The sequence below is a fragment of the Cibotium barometz genome, chromosome 18, assembly GCF_041138505.1.
Source record: "Cibotium barometz isolate CiBa-2024 chromosome 18, ASM4113850v1, whole genome shotgun sequence".
Lineage (NCBI taxonomy): Eukaryota > Viridiplantae > Streptophyta > Polypodiopsida > Cyatheales > Cibotiaceae > Cibotium > Cibotium barometz.
In genome coordinates this window covers 43,724,165-43,747,955 of record NC_141063.1, presented here as the reverse complement: position 1 = coordinate 43,747,955, position 23,791 = coordinate 43,724,165, and the positions used below count along the sequence as shown (strand labels likewise).

General features: G+C 41.6%; 1 protein-coding gene across 6 annotated transcripts in view; it reads right to left on the bottom strand.

The window, feature by feature from the left end:
* Window positions 1–1,639: 1,639 nt before the first annotated feature.
* Window positions 1,640–23,791, bottom strand: part of LOC147629391 (uncharacterized) — a 204,725-nt gene continuing 182,573 nt past the window's right edge. For 3 of the 6 annotated variants that reach the window (XM_086812631.1, XM_086812632.1, XM_086812635.1), the window contains 2 exons: window positions 4,909–4,960; window positions 3,874–4,824 (listed from right to left, as the gene is read on the bottom strand). In XM_086812631.1, the coding sequence (XP_086668757.1) occupies window positions 4,741–4,824; window positions 4,909–4,960 (136 nt within the window). In that variant the 3' untranslated portion in view covers window positions 3,874–4,740. Of the gene's footprint in view, window positions 1,877–3,873; window positions 4,825–4,908; window positions 4,961–23,791 lie in introns of those variants that run through there. The other 3 variants (XM_086812629.1, XM_086812630.1, XM_086812633.1) reach the window with 1 other exon arrangement.

Below are 23,791 nucleotides of genomic sequence, written 5' to 3'. Positions count from 1 at the left end.
GTCTTGTTCATTTATAGGGCAATGGTCCTCTTTCAAAGGTGTCTCAAGAGGGAATATTAAGTTTGCAGTGTCTTGTTCATCTTTAGGGAATCGGACCCACCATTGTGTAAAGTTTAGCATCATTACCCTCAAGATTGTCAAGAGTTCTTGGTGCTGGAGGTGCACTAACCATCCTAACCGAGACTTCATTGCAGGCTTGTGATTTGTTTGGAAATTCATAACTAGCTTGGGAGTTCTCTTCCATATAGTCGTTGAGGCATCTACGTATAGGACAAGGTTTGAACTTAACAGTGTTCTATGTGACCTTGCAAGATAAAAATACATCTCTTAATGAAGATAGACCACCTTTAACCATCGACTTGTAGTTTTTGCAATGGCCCATAAAAATTAGATTTTAGTGCCTGGATCTGATTCTTAGGGATAGTAAGTGAGGTGTTGGAAATTGTTTCATCAAATCCTTATTGGATCACACCAAGATCCCATTGTTCTTGCCCATGTGATGACAATAAAATTTCTTTGGGCTACTTGTCTCGCATTTGGGTTTCTTAATTTCTAGAGAAGCCTTAGAGATTTTGATGCTTCTACATCATGTGTTGCCTTTACCTCTCTTAGTGCTGGGTCTTCTCCCTTATTCATGGGTTTACTTGTAGCCTATTTAGTTTGTGTGCCTTAAGTTTTTTTGGATTTAGGAGCTTGTATAGTTTACAATAATAGAGGCATTGCAATGTTGATTTATTTTCCTCCTTGAGATCTTCTTAATGGGGGTTAGGTCCTCTCAGCTTCAAGTCCTCTCTGATGATTTTCTAATGGTACCAAGATTTTCACAGTCCTCAAAATCGAGGATTCTCATGGTGGTGATTTCACGTTATAAGAATTAAAAAAGGCTCATGGCCTTGTAATTTCATGGGAATTAGATCGTCAATGTATCAGGATTGTCACCATAGCATGAGAATCCATGATTCTCACGGCCATTGGATTTTCACAAATCCCAATGTTTTACTCGTTTTCAAGGAATTAAGGGTTACCAAACATTCCCAAATCTTCATGTCATTGGACTCTCACAACATGAGAATCATGAATTCTCATGGCCCAAGGGGTTCTCATGCCAATATTTTTCTCGTCCCTTTGTGCTTTCTTGGTTTCAAAGATCCACACATATAGGATATTTTTGAAAGGATTTTGATTCTCGTTCTATTAGTTAGATTCTCATATGGGAAATTTTACTCTTTGTTTAAGTTTTCTTAGTGATTTCAATCTTGATGTTACGAAATTCATGGATAGTTTTCCAACGATTGGTTCTCATCGTGAGAAATAAGATTCTCATCTCGATAAGTCCCATAACTTGGGAATTCTCATGCTTGAGAATGATTTTGAATTTTTTTGAAGATTAAGCTATCTAATATAAATGCTAACACTCTATTAATAACAATGGGAAAATTAAGCAAATATGCTCTTTGTTTACCCTGAAAAAGAGCTTTAAATGAATAAGATGTGTTATGCAAATGATGCCTAGATTTATCTATGTACACCCTAAATGAGCACTATAAAGCAATCTGAATGTAATTTACACAATACAAAATTTAAGAAAAAAACATTCTTTGTACATTAAAAAAGAGAGAGAAAACAAGTAAAATCTCCATCAAATCCAACTCTTTTTTGTGTCTACTACTTCAAAAGTGTGGGCAATGGATGGCCCGCAGATTTAGAGAAAATTTTTATAAAAAGCCAAGGGATTGCTTCTTGGTAACAACACCAAAAATGTATAGGCTTAGAGAATAGGCCTCTACTACACTCCAAGAGCTCCATTTCTATGGAAAGCTGATTTTGTCGTCCTCCACCGAGAGAATTGTCACACCGCCTTGTTGGACTGCATATCCTATACAAGACCATACGTGTTCACACACTTACTTAAAGTGTGCAAAATACTTGTAAGATGGAAGTAATGATTAGAAAATTAGAATGACAAAGGGAATGTGTGTGTGCGTGCGTGCGTGTGTGTGTGTGTGAGAGAGAGAGAGTTTCATTGTTAAGCATTATGTTTATTATTTAAAAAGTTGGTCTATTATAGTGATCAGTCAAGGAAAAGAAAGATAAAATCAAGCTTTTTCTTTTAAAAAAACTATAGAAAAAAAAAAGAAACCTTAAAATCCCTAAAAACACCAAGAAATCCTAAAAACCATTACCCTCAAAAAAGGTTCAGACGGACAACACCATCCACACCCTTCATGGGCGATGGGAGCATCTTAGAGGCGACTCGAATTGGATGCAACATTGTTGTTCCATGGTTCAATCAATTGATGGCCACAGTGCAACACTTTTGGTCCCATACACCCTTTGGTCTTTTGTTGATGTTAATAGACCTTTTTGACTGGCATACAAGGGTGATTGACTATTTTTATTCGCCTCTCCCATTTCCCATCACTTATTGTACCCTATACCTTGGCATAATAGGATCTAGATTTTTCATCTTGTATAATCTCAAAGTTTGAGATCTTAGCTTTCAGTTTTCAGTTTTAGTTTACTGTCGCTTTATCCATGACGAGATTTCATGGACACTATGTACACATCATTTTGGTCTCATAGACCCTTTGGGTCTTTTGAAGAAGACGTTAATATAACTTTCTTTCTTTCTTTCTCTCTCCTACACACATAAATGGCAAGTTCCGCTCACAGGGAGGACAAAAAAGTGCAAGCTTATCTTAGATACATAAGTTATTATAAATGGCATGAACATTACAATTACTTTTTGATGAAGCTCAAATAGCACACTTAACACTTCATTCCCATCATAAAGCAAACTTGTTAGAAGCAAAAGAAACCCCTAATTTCTTAGGATCTATTTTAAAAGGCAGATTCTCTCAATAAACCTGAAGCCCTGATCTTAGCAGATTTAAAGAGAGATTCTAAGTTCAGAGTAAAAACCCTACCTTGAGAGGTCAAACCATTGTGTATGGAATGCTCGTAGAGATGTAGGGAGATGAAGACCGTGATGCCAAAGGAGGAGGAAGCGGACTCAGTAACTGCTGCAGCTGCTGCTGTAGTGCCACCATAGGCCTGAGAGCAGAGGGCAAGGCTCTCGCGCCCGAGTTCCATGAACTTTGCCATGGGCTGTGTGCTCTTTCATGACATTTTTCTTGCGCCATGTCTAGAGGATGAAGAAGAAGAAGAAAAAGCTAGCAGGGCCTTGTTTGTGCTCTCTTTTTGCATCTGCAAGCTTGAACATTTTAATCTGGCTATGTCTATGGACTTTGGACAGGTGGGAGGGAGCCTGCAACACGATTACTTTCTGTTTTAATCAGTGTTAGGTGAGGGTAGCTTCTGCGAATAGCTCTTGCAAGAAAGGATTACAGTTAAATCTTGTAGAAAGGATTAGGGTTAGGAACAAGCCTGAAACCACAGCACTTCAACCTTTCAGACCCCCACAACAAACTAGTATTCCCAGCAACAAAGCAAAGCCAAAAACCCTCATAGCAACACGAGACCAGTAAACCACCAACCACCCTTAATAAAACATGAAATCATGCACATGCAACCCACCTCTCCTCCATCCAAATCAGTCCAACGTGTACTCTCTACCTCTCATTCAACTCTCTGCCATGAATATCCAAATTTCAATGCTCTGATGTAGGTTTTCTGTGAACATACTGACTAAACACACACAAAGGTTAGTCTATCAGTTGAGAATTGCCAATGCTCTGATATAGGCTTTCTGTGAGTATACTAAACACACACAAAGATTATCTTATCACAGAAGGATTAGCCTATTACTTGAGAGTTGTAAACACTTCATGTAGTAATTTATAAGGCAAGTAACCTAATGTTTATCTGGGAAGCCAACAGAACTATTGAATACAAGATAATCCACACGAGTTCGAACACAAAAATGCGACTGCTGCTGGATTATTTTGCAATGATATTCATCTTTGCTTGCTTTTCTCGGAATTTCACAGGTACCATTTGTGGAAGACTTTCTCCCTGTGCATGGTTGCCAGGCGAGAAGATTAAGATGCTCTTATTCACATAATTCCATCTGAAAGGGCCGCAACGCGCGCGCGCGCGCCCCCCCCCCCCCAAAAAAAAGAGGAGGAATACAATGGAAAAATCTCCATATAAACTGTCAATTTAAAAAATCATTATCCTATGCCAGTCTTGTCTGGACATCAAACTAGAAAAAGATGAATACAATGGGATCCTGTCCGGACAAAATTTGATCAAAGATATATGTACTACAATTTTGTCAGGATAGGCCAAAACTCTGTAGAGAGGATTAAGTACAAACAGAACCTGTCCGTATGAAAATCACATCATATATAATACCCCTAAGGACCCCCCTCAAAGAATGAATATAGCCTAATCTAAAAATCAAGCATCATGGATCATGTGTTCACCATGTCTGTATTCGGATCTTCCTCTACCGCGAAAAGGTCCCTGATATGAATGCAATATACTGTGAAGTGTGTTACACGTTCCATCCAAGGTTTGCTTTATTTGGCGTGGTTACAGGCTCAATGAAAAACTGTTGAATGATCACATTTGTAAGGATTCCAGGTAACCACTTGCGTGTAGAACTTGTCTACCGCTGAAATAGCTCGATAAGCTTTTGATCTAATGAATTGGCTTTTATTGAAAGAATATTCATCACCGGCACCTGGGCCCCACCAATGAAGCCCGAAAGAAACCTGTATCCAGTACTGTACAAGAAACGTTATAGCCTTCGGCAACCACATGCACCAGTTCTAATCAGCCATCATCTCTTGCGGCTTCTTCCCTTCGTATCCTCTCCTCTTCCTCCTTGTTGAATATGGCATTTAATTGTCGTTCAAGCTGAAACCGAAAATTATAATAACTGAAAATCAGGATGAGGCAAGGAAAAACCTAGCACCCAGGTTTTGATCTATCAGCTTTTACCTGGACATTCCTCAACTTTACAGCTTGCAACTCATCAACTAGAGTAGTAACTCTGCCATTACAAAATATCAATATTTATGAGGTTGACTTGCATTCACTCAAAACAAAAATTACAATATGCCTGAGTGCACAGAAATTCTTCTTCTCTAATTAGAACTACTTATGATCTTCACAGTTACTAAAGAGCCATATTCGTTACCTTCCTATGTAGTTGGCCTTCACTAGGAGTGTTAAAAGTTCATGTATCCCAGGAGTATCCATTGAAAGAGCATTCCAGATGCGGAGGGCCAGATGACCAAGACTGGCGAGACAGAGAGCACACTCCCCTCGTCAGTCTCAGATCCGGGAGATACTCCAGAGACACCACAGTACTTTCCCACGAGAGGTGGATATTGAGGAGTTCTACATAGTTGTTGATGAGGCTGGGTATCCACTCTCCAGGACTCATGAGCCTCAGTCTCTCTAGCCACTACTTGTATGCAGCTGATGCTGTTAGTTTTAGGTTCTCTTTCATTTATGTTATTTACCACGATCATTATAACCCATGGATACTTTGTAACATATTTTTGGTCTCATAGACCCTAGTGGTCTTTTGAAGACGTCAATTCGCACGCGCGCGCGAGAGAGAGGGAGAGAGAGAGAGGGCATAAGTGGGCTGATTTCTATTTTTTTGTTTCTCCTCTCTGTACATCTCCTTCTCCGTGTGTGTGTGTGTGTGTGTGAGAGAGAGAGAGAGAGAGAGAGATCAATTTCAACTGGTTTTACAAAAAAAAAAAAGTGTGTGTGAGAGAGACGTGTGTGCGTGTGTGTGTGTCTGTGTGAGAGGTGTGTGTGTGTGTGTGAGAGAGAGAGAGAGCGTGAGAGTGTGTGTGTATGTGTGTGTGTGTGTGTGTGTGTGTGTGTGTGTGTGTGTGTGTGAGACCTTTTCTAACGGCTCTTCTTCGAGCTCGTTTCCCTTCTGCTTCTTTTGGGAAACATTTTTGGTTGTTTGGTATTTTTTCTCCTGCTCTCAGACAGTATAGGGCCTTTTTTGATTGGCTTCGTTACTGGGCCATGTGGACAATTTGGTACTCCAGGAATCGGGCTGTTTTTGGTGAGCCGCCCATTCAAGCCTTTCACTATTTCAAAGAATCTTTACATCAATCCCTTTATGATTGTCTCTCTCTACATGAGATTGACCCATCATTGTATAGCCTTTTCACGGATATATTTTGATCATGCCCCTGTTCACTATGAACTCTGGCATTTCTTGTATATGATGCTTTTTGTGGGTTTTCCTCATTCTGAGGTTTCCCACTAGTAATCGAAATAATCATTACAAAAAAAAAGTGTGTGAGACCTTTTCATTTTGGTGTGTGGGTGTTTGTGGGAGGTGGCCGCCGAAGACCTGCTCGCCTGCTCCGTCGACTTGCTCGCCTGCTCCCTCGACCTGCTCGCTCCTTTTGGGTGAGCACGTGTGGTGAGGTGCTTGTCCCTGGACTGTATCGGCCTTGTAGCCTATACTGTGTCGGCCTTGCAGTAATCTACACGACCTTCTGAGGGTTCCCAGATGCTCTTTTTCCTTATCGCCAATCTGCTCTTCTTCATCTCTTCCACGACCTGTGTGCGTGTATAGGAGTGTGTGTGTGTGTGTGCGTCTATTTCATTGCAGATGTGCTAGATGATAGTGGCCATGTTCTGTCTTTTATAGATGCTTGTCCTAAATTTGGCCTAAGTCATCATTACCGTCCCCTATGGGAAAAGATTGAGAGTTTGTTGGCCCCTTTTGAGCCTCTTCCCGCTCTTGAAGAGTCGGATAGGTTGCACGATTGGAGCTTGCATAGGCCCATACTTACTCGTGGTCCTTTGTCTCTGCTACAGCTCTCGGTGCATACAGTCTATGGCTTTCTCCTTCCTGAAATTTGGGTTCATGATTATGCAAATGATGCTTGGAGAATGCATAAGCCTTTGGCTTGGTGGAAGAAAAGGCTCAGGATGATATGGAGCAGTAAGATGCCGTTAAAATGTCGGCTTTTTCTATGGCGATGTCTATTGGCTGTTCTCCCAGTTGGCTCTTTCCTGGCAAGGCACCATGTGACATCTTCAGATTGTTGTGTTTGTGGAGCGCATGATGAAACAATTCTCCATCTGATGTGGAATTGTAATGCAACTAAACTTTTGCTGGATCATATAACGGCTCTTCTTCGAGCTCGTTTCCCTTCTGCTTCTTTTGGGAAACATTTTTGGTTGTTTGGTATTTTTTTCTCCTGCTCTCACACAGTATAGGGCCTTTTTTGATTGGCTTCGTTACTGGGCCATGTGGACGATTTGGTACTCCAGAAATCGGGCTGTTTTTGGTGAGCCGCCCATTCAAGCCTTTCACTATTTCAAAGAATCTTTACATCAATCCCTTTATGATTGTCTCTCTCTACATGAGATTGACCCATCATTGTATAGCCTTTTCACGGATATATTTTGATCATGCCCCTGTTCACTATGAACTCTGGCATTTCTTGTATATGATGCTTTTTGTGGGTTTTCCTCATTCTGAGGTTTCCCACTAGTAATCGAAATAATCATTACAAAAAAAAAAAGTGTGTGTGTGTGCGTGTGTGTCAGGTCAGTTTTTTCCCTTCTGTGTAAGTCGCTTCAGGTCTCTGTTTTTCCCCTCCTTGTAAGATTGCATTCCAATAGTGCTGTCCCCCTTTTTTTCCTGATCTGTGTCTTCCTGCTGAATCGAATAGTCTCGATGGCAGAATCAAGCAAGTATTATGTCAAGAGAGCTCTCTCTCCTGAACCTAAAAGACAATCAAGGGAATCTCTGCCCCCCATAGTTCCTTCATCTGAAGATGCTTCCTATGTGTTTGACATGTTGAATGAGGATTTTCAACAAAGTAGAAGAGAATGGATACTACCTGCTCCGGAACTCACTTACAAGATGAAGTTGCCTTCTCTTGTGCATCCTCTGAAGAAGCTCTCTCAAACTGCAGTCATCATCTTTTTTCCAGGTAAAATACCCTCGGCTAATGATGTGGGACAATGGGTGAATTCTCTCCTAGGTGAATGCTATGTAGAAGGAGTCTATTTTGCCTCCAGAGGATTTTATGAAGTTCATCTCTTGGATGCATTGACAAAACAAAAGATGCTGGAAATGTCCCCTTTATTTTTTGGTCGTCAAATGGTGCACATCATGCCCTGGTCTCCTAATAAGGATTATCAGAATCTCATCAAACATCACTGCCCTGTATGGGTTGAAGTCGTTGATTTCCCAGATTACATGAGAACAGAGCTTCCAGGCTTAGCGATGACATTGGGACAAGTGATCTGTCTCCCTCGTCCCACAGGTAACAAAAATCGTTTTTGCATCTTATGGGATACTGATAGACCAACCCCCTCTTCTATTGCAGTTGAGATTGAGGGTGTTAATTTGGGAAAGAAATATTTCACTTTGAAATGGGGCATTTTTGCTGGAGCTTGTTTCTCTTGTCATAAGTTCGGGCATCTAGCTTCTGAGTGTCCCTTAATCCTTCATCCGCCTCCTCCAGCTGCCATTCCTCCGTCATCTAATAAAGGAGGTCAAAAGACTTATGTGGAAAAGACTGAAGCTAAAGGAGCAAAGCCTTCAGCTCCTACAGGGAACCAAGCCAATTTAGCCCAAAACAAGGATAAAGGAAAAAGCAAGCTAGTGGAAAATAATTCATCTTCTCACGAGGGTTGGCAGAATGCAAAGAAGACGGTGCCTCTCAAACAAAGACCTCTCCAATCTCGCAATTCGGATGCTTCTGCTCCATCTCCTGGTCAACCTTCTACCTCTTCGGACAGCCCCATCTCAAAGGCATGGGTCAATGCAGTTAAGAAGGGTATTCCACTTTGTGAAGAAGATGATTTAGTCAGGGAATTGGATTTTGAGGGTCAGCAAGACCCTGTGGCAATGGCAGAGGCTTGATGCCTCCCTTTCTCTTTCAGGACTGCTCATCTCTTGTACATATTTTCATGCGTGCTTCTCTTAAATGTTTTTCTTATAATATACAGGGCCTCTGCAATCAGCATAAATGGAGGCTCCTATGGCATTATATAAACAATACTCATCCTGATGTTGTGTGTCTGCAAGAGCATAATCAGCATTCTTTTGCTGGCCAGCATGGGTTCTTTTCAGGCTATGATATATTTTATGCAGGATTTGGACAATTCTCTAGGCTGTGCATTTTAGCCAGACATGATCTGCAGCCCTGTGTAGCATATAATGATCCTTGTGGCCGATGGATGATTATCCAATGCATGATCAATGGAGAGATTTTTGAAATAGGCTCCTTGTATGCCTCTCAAATTTAAGCTTCTAGAGCTCAAATGTGGGACTCCATTAACCAATATCCTTGGTCTTCAAATGCTCTACTTTGTGGTGATTTTAATAATTCCCCTCACTGGAAGGACAATACCACACATAAATCCCATATGATTCCCTCTGAAATCCAGCGATGGGAACATATGACTTCTTCTCTTCATACTGCAGATTTATGGACAGCAACTCACCCTTCGGTTTTGGGATTCACATATCATCATAATGCTTTTACAGAATATTGGGCCAGGCTTGATAGATGGTATCTTATTCATGCTCAGCAATATGATGATTATACATGTCAAATGTGGACTGATTATTCTCAACAACTATCTGATCATACTCCACTTTGGCTCAACCTTTCTTTTGGTATGCCTCTGGATGACATTCAGCTCTCTTTAGTCAGACATTTGCAGGTTAATCAATTATATCTTTCTCATGAAAAATTCCAGCAAATGATCAGATTGGCTTGTAAGCCATTGTTATCTCATGCTCAGGAGGATCTGGATTTTGCTTGGAACTCTTTTGTACATCGTATTCAAAATGTCATTAAGGAATATGGAAGATGGTACATGGCAGAAACCAGACAGCATATCCAGTGGGCAAAATCATACAAGCAGTCCTTGGTACAGATTAGCCATCAAAGGTCTCTTTCTGCTTCTGAACAGAATTCATTGTCTTGTGCTTCTTCCATAATTGATGCTAACGATAAACGCAAGCTTTCCAAATGGCAGACAAGGGCTAGAGTTAAACCTATGCTAGATAAGGGCTGCTCCTCGAAATCTTTCTTTCGAAACTTACACACGTACAAACAAAGTCAATCTATCATGAGAGTCAGGAAACCGGATGGTCTTTGGACCCAGACTTTATCGCAGCTAGAAAAACAATGTCTGGATCATTTTCGGCTTCTTTTCTCTCTACCATCTTCTTCTACATCTCAGGCTGCATTGGCTCGGAGCAGATTTATTGAGCTTGTTTCTCCTATTGTTTCATTGCAAAAAGCTTCAATGCTGGAAATGTCCTTTTCGGATACAGAATTGGATGAAGCCCTCAAGCATTTGGGTAAACACAAATCCCCAGGTTGGGATGGTTTGACGGTTGAATTTTTTGTAGCCTTCTGGGCTGAATTGAAGGGTCCAATCTTGAAGCTCGTTAATGTAGCCTGGCAGCATCAACATCTTCCCTCAGCTTTGAAGCATGGTCTCGTTAAGCTTCTGCCCAAAAAACCTCTGTGTGAAACAATGGATGACTGGAGGCCTATCACTTTGATGCCTGTTATATATAAACTTATTGCTAAAATGTTGGTACACCGGATAAAGGATATCCTTCATGATGGACTTCATCCCAGGCAATATGGTTTTGTTCCAAGAAGGCATATACATGATAATATCTCCAATACTCTCATTGCAATGGAATATGCAAAATACTCTGCTCACGATGTCTTGGTCATGCAGGTGGATGTGGCAAAGGCATTTGATACGGTGCAGTGGGATTATGTTTCTCAAATCATGTCTAAACTTGGTTTTGGGCCAAAGCTAGTTAATGTCATATATTGGCTTTACTCAGATTCCACTGCTCAATGCTTTATAGGGAAACATTTGTCTGAGTCTTGGACTCTAGAACGATCAGTTCGACAGGGATGCCCTCTCAGTGCTCTGTTCTATGCTATTGCTTCGCATCCTTTGCTTCTTTACATGGATCATCTGGTTGATACTAGACAGTTAGAGGGGCTTCAGATTTCCGGTTCACGGCCTTTCATTGCACAGGCTTATGCAGATGATTCATTCTTCATGCCAAAGAACAGTCCTTTGGAGCTTCGTCTACTGATGGATACTCTTTCAGATTTTGGGTTGGCAGCTGGTTTAAAAATTAATTTTCAGAAATCAAAACTCTTACCTCTCAAGCATTGTGACTGGCATGCTATCCTGTGGCCCGGCCAGATTATTTATCCGGAAAGCATAGGAAGACAATTGGGCTATCCCATTGGCTGGAAAATCAGAAATAAGCAACAAATATCTTGGGTGCTAAACAAAATTAAGGACAAATTAGAATATTGGAAGATCTCCACTTGGCCATTACATGTACGGCTTCGAATTGTTCAGTCCATTGTTCTGGCTTATGTCCAATTCTACCTTCCTCTCTTACATTGGTCATCTCGAGATCTTTCTTCTTTTATGTCTCAAGCTATGGAGATTTTTTGGAAAACTAAGCTTCATAAAAAAGCTTTAAGGTTGCTCAAAATGGACCTGCTTTGCTCGCCAAAAATGCATGGTGGTTTGAATATTATAAACATCAAATTTCATGTGCTGGCAAGAAAGATCACTATGCTCAAAACCTTTTTTCAACAAGAGCAGCCTTGGTCTATCATGTTGGCAATTCTGTGTGGTCGGATGTGCACAAATGCTTATGGTCGTTGGTTGGTTGATCAATCGGAAGTAGTGCTTGGCAAATTTCAAGGTAAAATCCCTGGTTGTCCATTTTCTACTTCCTTGATTCAGGATTGGAAGAAAGTGCTCTCTCGCATCAAATGGTCTCCCCATCCTGCTTCTATAGCTTCCTCGCTTCGAATGGAAAGCATACATTGGAGTGCTGTTTTTTACTCTCCCCTTGCTGTACAACAACCAATCAGAGCTTACAATCTTATGAAATTGGGCATCCGGTTCATTGACGACGTAGTGGATACTACAGGGCAAATTCTTTCTTTTCCGGCAGCATGCCAACAATACAATCTTGGGATGCATCATAGATCTATATGGAAAGCTATTGCAGATCTCTGACACCCTTTCATTCCGATTCCAACATTGGATGTAAGAGACAGGCTTCAAGATTGGCATCTTCAGTCTTCAAGTTCAAGATTATCCTCTCAATCTTTGCATCTATTGACTTCTATACAGGCTTATCGATTGATATTACCTCCTCCATGGATTGCTCACAGCATGCTAATTCTCTTTGGCATCTGGATAAGTCTTTAGCTTGGTGGAAAGCAAAACTAACATTGATATGGAAGTTGAAAATGCCATTGAAACAGATACTCTTTCTCTGGAGATGCATTGTCGGTATTTTTCCAGTGGGAGTGAAATTGGCTCAAAGAAGGATTGCCTCTCCTATTTGTCCAAGATGTCATCATACTACTGAGAGTGTTCCGCATTTATTGTGGTCTTGTTCATATTCCAGAAACCTTCTGGACAAGATCTCCTATTTTTTATCTCTCAGATTTCCTGCACACAGGTTCTACAAGTTTTTCTGGTTGTTTGGCACCTTATCAGCTTCTTTGTCACAGTATTCTCTTTTCTTCCATTGGATCAGATACTGGGCCTTATGGACCCTCTGGCTACAGCGAAATCATACATATCTGAATTCACCCCTTCAGCACCCTTATGAGTTCTTCCGAGCCTCGTTGCGGCAGTCCTTATATGATATGAGGGAGATTTGGATGTTTCTTGTGTTCAGCTTTTCTTTTACTGTTTCTGATGGATAGGGCATAGGCTCTTTTCTTAAGCACTGCCCTGATCTTGCATAGAACTTTTTTACTGCTGTTTTTAAGTTCTAGGGTTTAGACATCCTCCTGATGTCAAACCCTTTTGTACATTTATGATATAATGCAATTTCAACTGGTTTTACAAAAAAAAAAAGTGTGTGTGTGTGTGTGTGTGTGGTGCGATCCTGCTCGCCTGCGACCCCGTTCGCCTATCGCCCGTGACCCAGTTGGCCTATCGCCTGCGACCTTGTTCGCCTGTTCGCCTGCGACTCACTTTGCCTTCGAAGCTGCGACTCTACTCGCCTGTGAGCCTGCGACTCTGTTCTCCTGCGATTCCTGCGACTGTCCTCGCCTGCGTCTCCTTTCGATTCTGCTCGCCTGTGACAACTGTCTGTGAGCCTGCAATCTCGCCTCTCCCTCCTCCTACTCTGTGTGTGTATGTGTGTGTGTGTGTGTGTCGCTGAGATCTTCGCACGCCATCCTCTCTCCCCGTGCAGTTTCGCCTTCCTTTTCAGGTTTAGTTCGCATCTGCAGATTTTCTAGAGTTCGAAGTCAGTTTCAGAATTCCAGTGTATAGAGCTTTTTTTTTATTCACATCAGCAGAAGTCAGTTTCAGTATTCCAGTAAACAGAGCTTTCTTTTTGATTCGCAATAGCAGAAATTTTAAAGGCTCCTGTATACAACATACAGCTTTCAAAAAAAAAAAAGTTGTTTAGCAGTGTTGTACAGACTTTACTCTTGCAATTATGTCTGAGACTGTTGTGACCTATGCTCGCCGGGATAATGCTGCAGACAGTAACAAGAGGCAGCATGCTGCAATTGAATCTGTCACCATGATTAAGCAAGATTCGTCGGATGCACAGTTTGTATATGAGGCTTTATGTGAGGACTTTGTAGACAGTCGTGTCAAATGGAAGGACCCGCCTCCTTCTTTCAGTTACAAGATTAAATTGCCGACGATTGTGTCTCCTCTGCGTAGATACTCAGAGAAAGGGATTATTCTCTTCTTTCCAGGTAAAATGCCTTCTGTGCAAGAAGTAGCTCAATGGATTCAGTCCATTCTAGGTGGACCCTTTGTAGATGGAGTTCACTTTGCAGCAAGGGGTTTTTATGATGTATTACTGTCTGATGGTCAATATAAGCAGCAGATGCTTGAAACTTCTCCCCTTATGTTTGGTGTACAGTTGGTACATGTGTTACCTTGGTCCCCGACCAAGGACTATCAGTCCTTGATTAGGCATCGTTGTCCTGTTTGGGTCGAGGTCGTGGATTTTCCGGAATATTTGAGGGAACATTTGCCAGGTATAGCAAAGTGGTTTGTGCACCTCGTCCTACAGGAAACAAAAACAGATTTTGCATCTTGTGGGATACGGACCATGAGCAACCACCTGCAATTGCTGTTGAAGTAGAAAATGTGCGTGGCATGGGTGCACGTTACTTCAAATTAAATTGGGGAGTCTTTGCAGGTGCTTGTTTCACTTGTCATAAGTTTGGGCATATGGCTTCTGAATGTCCTTCTCTGCTGCATCCTCCACCGTTATCTGCTGTACCTCCCATTTCAGCGAATGAGCAGCCAACTCAAGTTAAGGAGATACCAACAAATCAAGCCACTCGAAATACTCAAAAGGAGAAAGAGAAAGGAAAAGCTAAAGTTATTCCACAAGTTGTTTCTTCTTTGGCAGTGCCTAATCAACCTAAGGATAAAGGAAAAGATAAAATATCTTCGGCTGAATGGAAAACTCCGAAAAAAGCTACTATGGTTCGTCGTGCTCCCGTTCCTTCACGTAATTGGACTGCATCTGCCACTATTGCACAGTCTTCCACTTCATCGACTATGCTTTCTAGAATATGGTCGGATGTAGTTCGAGGTGCTTCCTCGAGTATGGATGCCGATGTAAATGCTTTGGATATGTGTGTTGATACGAATATGCATGAGTCTCTCTTGATTCAGGGCGAGGGCTCTCTCCCTGATTCAGTTGTTGTTATGCAGCATTGATTTTGCTGGTTGTTCACTGTATATACCTTTGTACAGATTTGATGTTTGATGCTCCAATAAAATGTCTTTCGTACAATATTAGAGGACTTTGTGATCCTAGTAAATTTAGGTTGTTTTGGCACTATGTACATAAAATGCAACCTCATCTGGTGTGTGTGCAAGAACACAATCAGCATACCTTAGTGGGTCAATCAGGTCACTTTGCTGGTTATGATATATTTTATGCGGGCACTCAGCATTACTCGGGAGTTTTTATGCTTGTTAAGCATGATCTGCAACCAATGTTGGCCTACAATGATTCTGTTGGCAGATGGATGGTCATTCAATGTTTATTGTATGGACAAATTTATGAATTTGCAGCAGTTTATGCACCACAAAGCTCAGCTGACAGGGCAAATATATGGTCACAAATGTTGGCTTATCCCTGGCTCCATAATGCATTCCTTTGTGGAGATTTTAATAATGCTCCATCTCCTGAATTTAATTCCACTGGAAGAACTCATATGCTTGGAGCTGAACGCAGAACATGGAATGATTTGCTCTCTTTCTGCAATATTTTGGACCTATGGCAGCATGTATTCCCTCGTCTGCAAGGGTTTACTTTTAATCACAATGCTTTTCCACATATCTGGATACGTCTGGATCGCTGGTACTTGTTACATGCTGACCAATACGATGATTTTGTTTGCAAACTATGGATTGATCGTTCCATGTTACTCTCTGATCATTCTCCTTTATGGTTAGGCCTTTATTTTGATATGCCACAAGATGTCTCTATTCGTCAGAAACATAGGCTGTTGCTTTTAAACAACAGTTATCTTGTGCATGCTGATTTCAAGGAAATGGTTTTGCAAGCCATTGAGCCTTTGCCCCTTCAAATGCATGAGGATATTGACATTGCTTGGTTTCAATTTGTTCAGCGCATGCAGGCTGTGATCTGTGATTATGGTCGTTATTACATGGCCGACTTGCGGGATCGGATCTTGCAGGCTAAAGAAACATGTCAAGATCTTGCTCAGTTTCGGGTTTTAAATACTAATGAACAAGAATCCTTAATGCAGGCTAAGCATTTCCTCATGCTAAATGATCAAAGAAAATTGCAAAAATGGTTGACACGTTCGCGACATTGAGCTATCATAGATAAGGGTTGCTCTTCCAAAGATTTTTTCAAAAATCTACATGCTTCAAGACAAAAGGAATGCATCAGAAGGGTGAAAAAATCTGATGGTCAATGGACTCATTCTTTGTCGGAGCTCTCATATTTTGCTAGTCAGCATTTTGCAGCTCTTTTTGCTAAACCGGCAACTACTTCATCTGACATACTTAATGCTCGTTATGCTTTATTGCATCATGTTCGGCCCATTATTTCTCCACAGGATGCTTTGGAATTAGAATCTCCGTTCACTGATATTGAACTTAAAGATGCTTTACGTTCAATGGGTCGATGGAAATCTCCCGGATGGGATGGATTGACAGTGGAATTTTTCCATGCTTTTTGGCCTCAGCTGGAACAATCATTGCTGTATATGATCAATGAAGCTTGGGCAAATGATGTACTACCATCTTCTTGGAAAGAAGGATTGGTTAAGCTTTTCCCTAAACGGGATCTTTGTGAAGCTTTTTCTGATTGGAGGCCCATTACTCTTATGCCTGTCATCTATAAGCTTCTGACTAAGATGTTGGCAAATCGTATTAAAGGATTTTTACATGATGGTTTGCATCCTGCGCAATATGGTTTTGTGCCTCGGAGGCAAATCAATGATAATTTGGCCAATGCTTATATTGCCATTGAATATGCAAAATACACTAAGCAGGATGTACTCATTTTGCATGTTGATATCGAGAAAGCTTTTGATTCTGTGCATTGGGACTATATAGCTATGACTATGAGTTATCTTGGTTTCGGTGCGAAGTGGCAAAATATTGTGTATTGGCTCTATAATGACAGTGATGCTTCTTTGATTTTGAGCTCTTCTCTATCGGATTCTTGGAAATTGGGACGTTCAGTTCGCCAGGGTTGTCCGCTTAGTTCCTTGTTGTTTGCTATTGCCACGCATCCTTTTCTTTGCTACTTGGATTTTTTGCAAGCTACTGATGAATTGCATGGCTTACAGCTTCCTGTTGGGCATACTTTCCTGGCTCAGGCTTATGCTGATGATTCTTTTTTTATGCCCAAGAATACGCAACAAGATCTTTAGAGATTCATGGAGGCTTTGGAACTTTTTGGTCTGGCTGTTGGTTTGAAAGTGAATTTCCATAAGTCTACCTTGCTTGCGCTTAACGTACAGCAATGGCATCATGTATTGCGGCCCGGTGGAATACCTCCTGGTGGACATATCGTTCATCATTTGGGTTACCCTTTGGGTTGGCAGCTATCATCTTCACAAATGATTCAATGGGTTATGCTAAAATTGAATCACAAAATTGATTATTGGCAGCTTTCCACTTGGCCTCTTCATGTACGTCTCAGGATAGTGCAGGCTATTGTAATGGCTTACATACAGTTCTTTCTTCCATTGATTATGTGGAGGAAAGCTGATATAGATCGGTTTATGTCTCTGGCTATGGCAATTGTGTGGAAAACTCAACATCGTAAAAAGGGTCTTCGTCTTTTGTCAATGCCAAAGATGTGTTCTCCAAAGATACATGGTGGCTTGAACATATTGAATATTCATTTTCATGTGCTTGCTTGTAAATCCACTTTGCTGTTGGAATTTGTACATCAGCGCCAGCCATGGGCTATTATGTTGGGTCATATGTGTATGTCTATGTCACCTGCTTTTGGAAAGTGGACTGTTACGTATTGGGATGCAATTTTCAGCCATTTCGATGGAAAAATTGTCGGCTGCCCTTTTTTATCTAAGTTAATTTTTGCCTGGAAACAGGTTACGCAATATCTTTTTTGGAATCCCAGGCTTAATGCGCAATCTTCTTCGCTTCGCCTTGAGAGTATTCATTGGTCAAAGGCTTTTGATATACCCTTGGCTCTACGAGAGCCTAGGAAGGCATATTTCCTTTCAAAGAAAGGAGTTTATCTTATTGATGATGTTTTGGATGCTGGTGGCCATGTGCTTTCTTTTGTGGTTGCCGCCAGAAAATTTGGTCTGGGGATGCATTATAGATCAATCTGGCAGCTTATTCGAGAGCTTCTTGCTCCTTTTGAACCAATTGCAGATTTGGATCATTTTGATCGTTTGGTTGATTGGAGCCTTAGAAGAGAACAACCTGCACGAGGCCCTTTATCAATGGCTAAACTTTCGGTTCATTCGATATATCATCTCTTGTTGCCTGCCTCTTGGGTTCAAGAACATGCGAATCAGATTTGGCATCTTCATAAAAGTCAGGGTTGGTGGAAACAGCGGCTTCATTCTCTTTGGAAATGCAGTCTTCCTTTGAAAAGTAGACTTTTTTTATGGAGATGCTTGATTGGAGTCTTGCCAGTCGGCCTTTTCTTGGCTAGGCGACTTTTAGCACCTTCAACTTGTCATAGTTGTGGTGCTTCTCAAGAGACAGTCTTTCATCTTTTGTGGAGTTGTCCTCTGACCAGGACTTTATTGGATCGGATTGCTGCACGTTTGAGAGCCCGCTTCCGACAGGCACCCTTTGGGAAATACTTTTGGATCTTCGGTCTTCTCCCTTCACCCCTTAGATCCTATAAAGTCTTCTTTGATTGGGTTCGCTATTGGGCTTTATGGACTACCTGGCAGTCTCGCAACAGGATAGTTTTTGCTGGGCCTTATTTGGATGCTTACTCATTCTTCCGTTCCTCTCTTTAGCAATCTTTATATGACTGTCTCTCTCTCCATGAGATTGACTCATCTCTGTATGCTCTTTTTACAGATTGTTTTAGATGTTTAACTATGTTCACACTGAACATAGTGAACACTCTAGTAGTCTCCCTTGTATATGGTCTTTTTGGTGGGTTTTCCTCGTTTTGAGGTTTCCCACCTGTAATTAATGACATGAAGCTTTACAAAAAAAAAAAAAAGTGTGTGTGTGAGAGACTGAGTGTGTGTGTGTGAGAGAGAGAGTCGACCTGCTCGCCTGCTCGACTGCTCGACCTGCTCGCCTGCTCCCTCGACCTGCTCGCCTGCTGCTCTGCTCGACCTGCTCGCCCCCTTGTGTGTGTGCACGTGTGGTGAGACGCTCGCCTGCTCTCTCCCTTCTAGTTCTGCTAGCTTGTGTGACTCCTTGACTGTATGTGTAAGGCTCGCCTGCTCTCCTGCTTGACTTTTCATGCTTGTGCCTTGCTCGCCTCTGACTCTGTTCCATTTGCTTGCTACTCGCTGCCTCTTCTTGTTTCATAGCTTCCATCTTCTTTTCTCTTCAGCCTCTTGGCTGCTTTGTGTGTGTGTGTGTGTGTGTGTGTGTGTCTGAGAGAGAGAGTGCTTCTTCCATAATTGATGCTAATGATAAACGCAAGCTTTCCAAATGGCAGACAAGGGCTAGAGTTAAACCTATGCTAGATAAGGGCTGCTCCTCGAAATCTTTCTTTCGAAACTTACACACGTACAGACAAAGTCAATCTATCATGAGAGTCAGGAAACCGGATGGTCTTTGGACCCAGACTTTATCGCAGCTAGAAAAACAATGTCTGGATCATTTTCGGCTTCTTTTCTCTCTACCATCTTCTTCTACATCTCAGGCTGCATTGGCTCGGAGCAGATTTATTGAGCTTGTTTCTCCTATTGTTTCTTTGCAAAAAGCTTCAATGCTGGAAATGTCCTTTTCAGATACAGAATTGGATGAAGCCCTCAAGCATTTGGGTAAACATAAATCCCCAGGTTGGGATGGTTTGACGGTTGAATTTTTTGTAGCCTTCTGGGCTGAATTGAAGGGTCCAATCTTGAAGCTCGTTAATGTAGCCTGGCAGCATCAACATCTTCCCTCAGCTTTGAAGCATGGTCTAGTTAAGCTTCTGCCCAAAAAACCTCTGTGTGAGACATTGGATGACTGGAGGCCTATCACTTTGATGCCTGTTATATATAAACTTATTGCTAAAATGTTGGTACACCGGATAAAGGATATCCTTCATGATGGACTTCATCCCAGGCAATATGGTTTTGTTCCAAGAAGGCATATACATGATAATATCTCCAATACTCTCATTGCAATGGAATATGCAAAATACTCTGCTCACGATGTCTTGGTCATGCAGGTGGATGTGGCAAAGGCATTTGATACGGTGCAGTGGGATTATGTTTCTCAAATCATGTCTAAACTTGGTTTTGGGCCAAAGCTAGTTAATGTCATATATTGGCTTTACTCAGATTCCACTGCTCGATGCTTTATAGGGAAACATTTGTCTGAGTCTTGGACTCTAGAACGATCAGTTCGACAGGGATGCCCTCTCAGTGCTCTGTTCTATGCTATTGCTTCGCATCCTTTGCTTCTTTACATGGATCATCTGGTTGATACTAGACAGTTAGAAGGGCTTCAGATTTCTGGTTCACGGCCTTTCATTGCATAGGCTTATGCAGATGATTCATTCTTCATGCCAAAGAACACTCCTTTGGAGCTTCGTCTACTGATGGATACTCTTTCAGATTTTGGGTTGGCAGCTGGTTTAAAAACTAATTTTCAGAAATCAAAACTCTTACCTCTCAAGCATTGTGACTGGCATGCTATCCTGTGGCCTGGCCAGATTATTTATCCGGAAAGCTTAGTAAGACACTTGGGCTATCCCATTGGCTGGAAAATCAGAAATAAGCAACAAATATCTTGGGTGCTAAACAAAATTAAGGACAAATTAGAATATTGGAAGATCTCCACTTGGCCATTACATGTACGGCTTCGAATTGTTCAGTCCATTGTTCTCGCTTATGTCCAATTCTACCTTCCTCTCTTACATTGGTCATCTCGAGATCTTTCTTCTTTTATGTCTCAAGCCATGGAGATTTTTTGGAAAACTAAGCTTCATTAAAAAGCTTTAAGGTTGCTCAAAATGGACCTACTTTGCTCGCCAAAAATGCATGGTGGTTTGAATATTATAAACATCAAATTTCATGTGCTGGCAAGAAAGATCACTATGCTCAAAACCTTTTTTCAACAAGAGCAGCCTTGGTCTATCATGTTGGCAATTTTGTGTGGTCGGATGCGCACAAATGCTTATGGTCGTTGGTTGGTCAATCCATCGGAAGTAGTACTTGGCAAATTTCAAGGTAAAATCCCTGGTTGTCCATTTTCTACTTCCTTGATTCAGGATTGGAAGAAAGTGCTCTCTCGCATCAAATGGTCTCCCCATCTTGCTTCTATAGCTTCCTCGCTTCGAATGGAAAGCATACATTGGAGTGCTGTTTTTTACTCTCCCCTTGCTGTACAACAACCAATCAGAGCTTACAATCTAATGAAATTGGGCATCCGGTTCATTGACGACGTGGTGGATACTAGAGGGCAAATTCTTTCTTTTCCGGCAGCATGCCAACAATACAATCTTGGGATGCATCATAGATCTATATGGAAAGTTATTGCAAATCTCTTACACCCTTTCATTCCGATTCCAACATTGGATGTAAGAGACACGCTTCAAGATTGGCATCTTCAGTCTTCAAGTTCAAGATTATCCTCTCAATCTTTGCATCTATTGACTTCTATACAGGCTTATCGATTGATATTACCTCCTCCATGGATTGCTCAGCATGCTAATTCTCTTTGGCATCTTTTTAAGTCTCCACGCCCCATGGGAAACCGTAACAGGTTCTGCATTCTCTGGGACACTGATACACCTACCCCTCCTTCTATTGCAGTGGAAGTTGAGGGAGTGCAATTGGGAAAAAAGTATTTTGAATTGAAGTGGGGTGTGTTTGCAGGAGCTTGTTTTGCCTGCCACAAGTTTGGGCATCTAGCCTCTGAATGCCCAATGGTTCTGCATCAGCCCCCTCCCAATGCCTTGCCGCCCCAGACACGGGAAAAGAATGAGAATTTGCAAGCTAACACAGCAAATAGAAATGGAGCAAGGAATGACAAACCAATCAATCAGGTGTAGTCACTTGCTGCTGGAAAAGGAAAAGATAAAGGAAAAGAGAAGATGAAGGACTTTGCGGGGATTGATCAGGATGGTTTTCAACAACCTAAGAAGGTGGTTGTATTGAAGCAACGCCCCCTTCAATCTCGTCAATGGGATGCTTCTTCTCCCTTACCAGGACAGGCTTCTACTTCAGCTCCTGTCCTTCAAAATTGGGTGGGGGTTTTGAAGAAGGGCATCCCCATATGTGATTCAGAAGAAGGGGATAATGTTATGTCTTTCATGGGTCATGATGAAATGCAGCCCATGCAGGCAGAGGCTTTGCCTCTCTGATGTCCTTTTTTTATATCTGATACTTTCCTGTATATACCTCTTTCATGCCTCACACACTTAAGTGCTTTACCTACAATGTACAGAGCCTCTGCAATGTCTCAAAGTGGAGGCTTTTATGGAATTATGTACATAAAATGCAGCCAGACATCTTTTGTTTGCAAGAGCATAATCAACACTCCATGGCTGGTCATCATGTTTATTTTGGTGGTTATGATATATATTATGCTGGTACCACTACCTACTCAGGTGTATGCATACTGATTAGACATGAGCTGGAGCCCCAGTTAGCCTTCAATGACAGCAGTGGTGGCAGATGGATGGTCATACAATGTAATGTCAATGGCGATATTCTTGAGTTTGCATCAGTCTATGCTTCCCAGACCTCTGCCATGAGGGATTCATTATGGGATTCTTTATGCAGATATCCATGGAGATCCAATGCATTCATCTGTGGAGATTTCAATAATTCCCCTCTGCCAACAAGAGATAACACCACTTCAAGATCTCATATGCTATCATTGGAAAGGCAGAATTGGGACAGCATGCTTCTTTCTGTGCAGGCTGAAGATTTATGGGTGCTTCTCCAAGGGTCAGTGCCTGGATATACTTTTCATCATAATGCACTTACTACATACTGGGCAAGGCTTGACAGATGGTATTTGTTTTACCCTCAACAATTTGCAGATTTTAGCCCTCATCTCTTTATAGATTTCTCATTGGGCTTGTCAGATCATGCCCCATTGTGGATGAATTTGCAGCTTGGCATGCCTCTGGATGATATGCCACCCCTCTCCAGTACTTTATTGCATGTTAATCAGGTTTATTTCCGACATCACTATTTCTAGCAAATGATCAGACTTGCAATTCATCCCTTGCCTTTGCATGCCCAGGAGGACATGAATTATGCTTGGGACAGCTTTGTCTCTCGTATGCAGAATGTCATTAGCGAGTATGGCAACTGGCATATGACTGAATGGAGGAATGGGATTAAATGGGCAAAAAGGACAGCACAACAATTGACTGAATTTTCTCAGTTAAGGCCTCTCTCTGATTCCAGAAAAGGATTCCCTTTCACATGCTCAGTTTAAATTGACTGTTAATGATCAGAGGAAATTGCACAAATGGCAGATTAGGGCAAGAATGAAGCCTCTCATGGATAAGGGCTGCTCATCAAAAGCCTTTTTTCAGGGCTTGCATGCTACTCGAAAGAAAAACTCATGCCTAAGGGTAAGGAAGCTAGATGGCTCTTGGACGCACTCTTTCTGTGATCTCCAAGATGAATGCCAAAATTATTTCCAGAAATTATTCTCCGCTCCTAGTTCCCCATCAAATCAAATGACTGAGGCTAGGACTGAATTTCTCCAATATGTTTCTGAAATAGTGGAAATGGATGAAGCTCTTACCTTGGAGAGACCTTTTACTGACACAGAACTTGATAATGCATTGTTCCACCTCAGCAAATACAAGTCCCCCGGCTGGGATGGCCTTACGGTGGAATTTTATATTTCTTTTTGGGATGATTTGAAAGAAGTCCTCTTGCAAATGATCAATGTTGCCTGGCAAGAAAATCAGTTGCCCCACTCTTGGAAGCATGGCATAGTCAAACTTGTGCCCAAAAAACATCTGTGTGACCATATGTCAGATTGGAGGCCTATTACTTTGATGCCTGTAGTTTACAAACTCATTACCAAAATGATTGTGCATAGGCTTCACAGGATACTGGATGTGGGACTTCATCCTCATCAGTATGGGTTTGTGCCGGGAAGACAAATCCATGACAATATATCCAATGCCTTG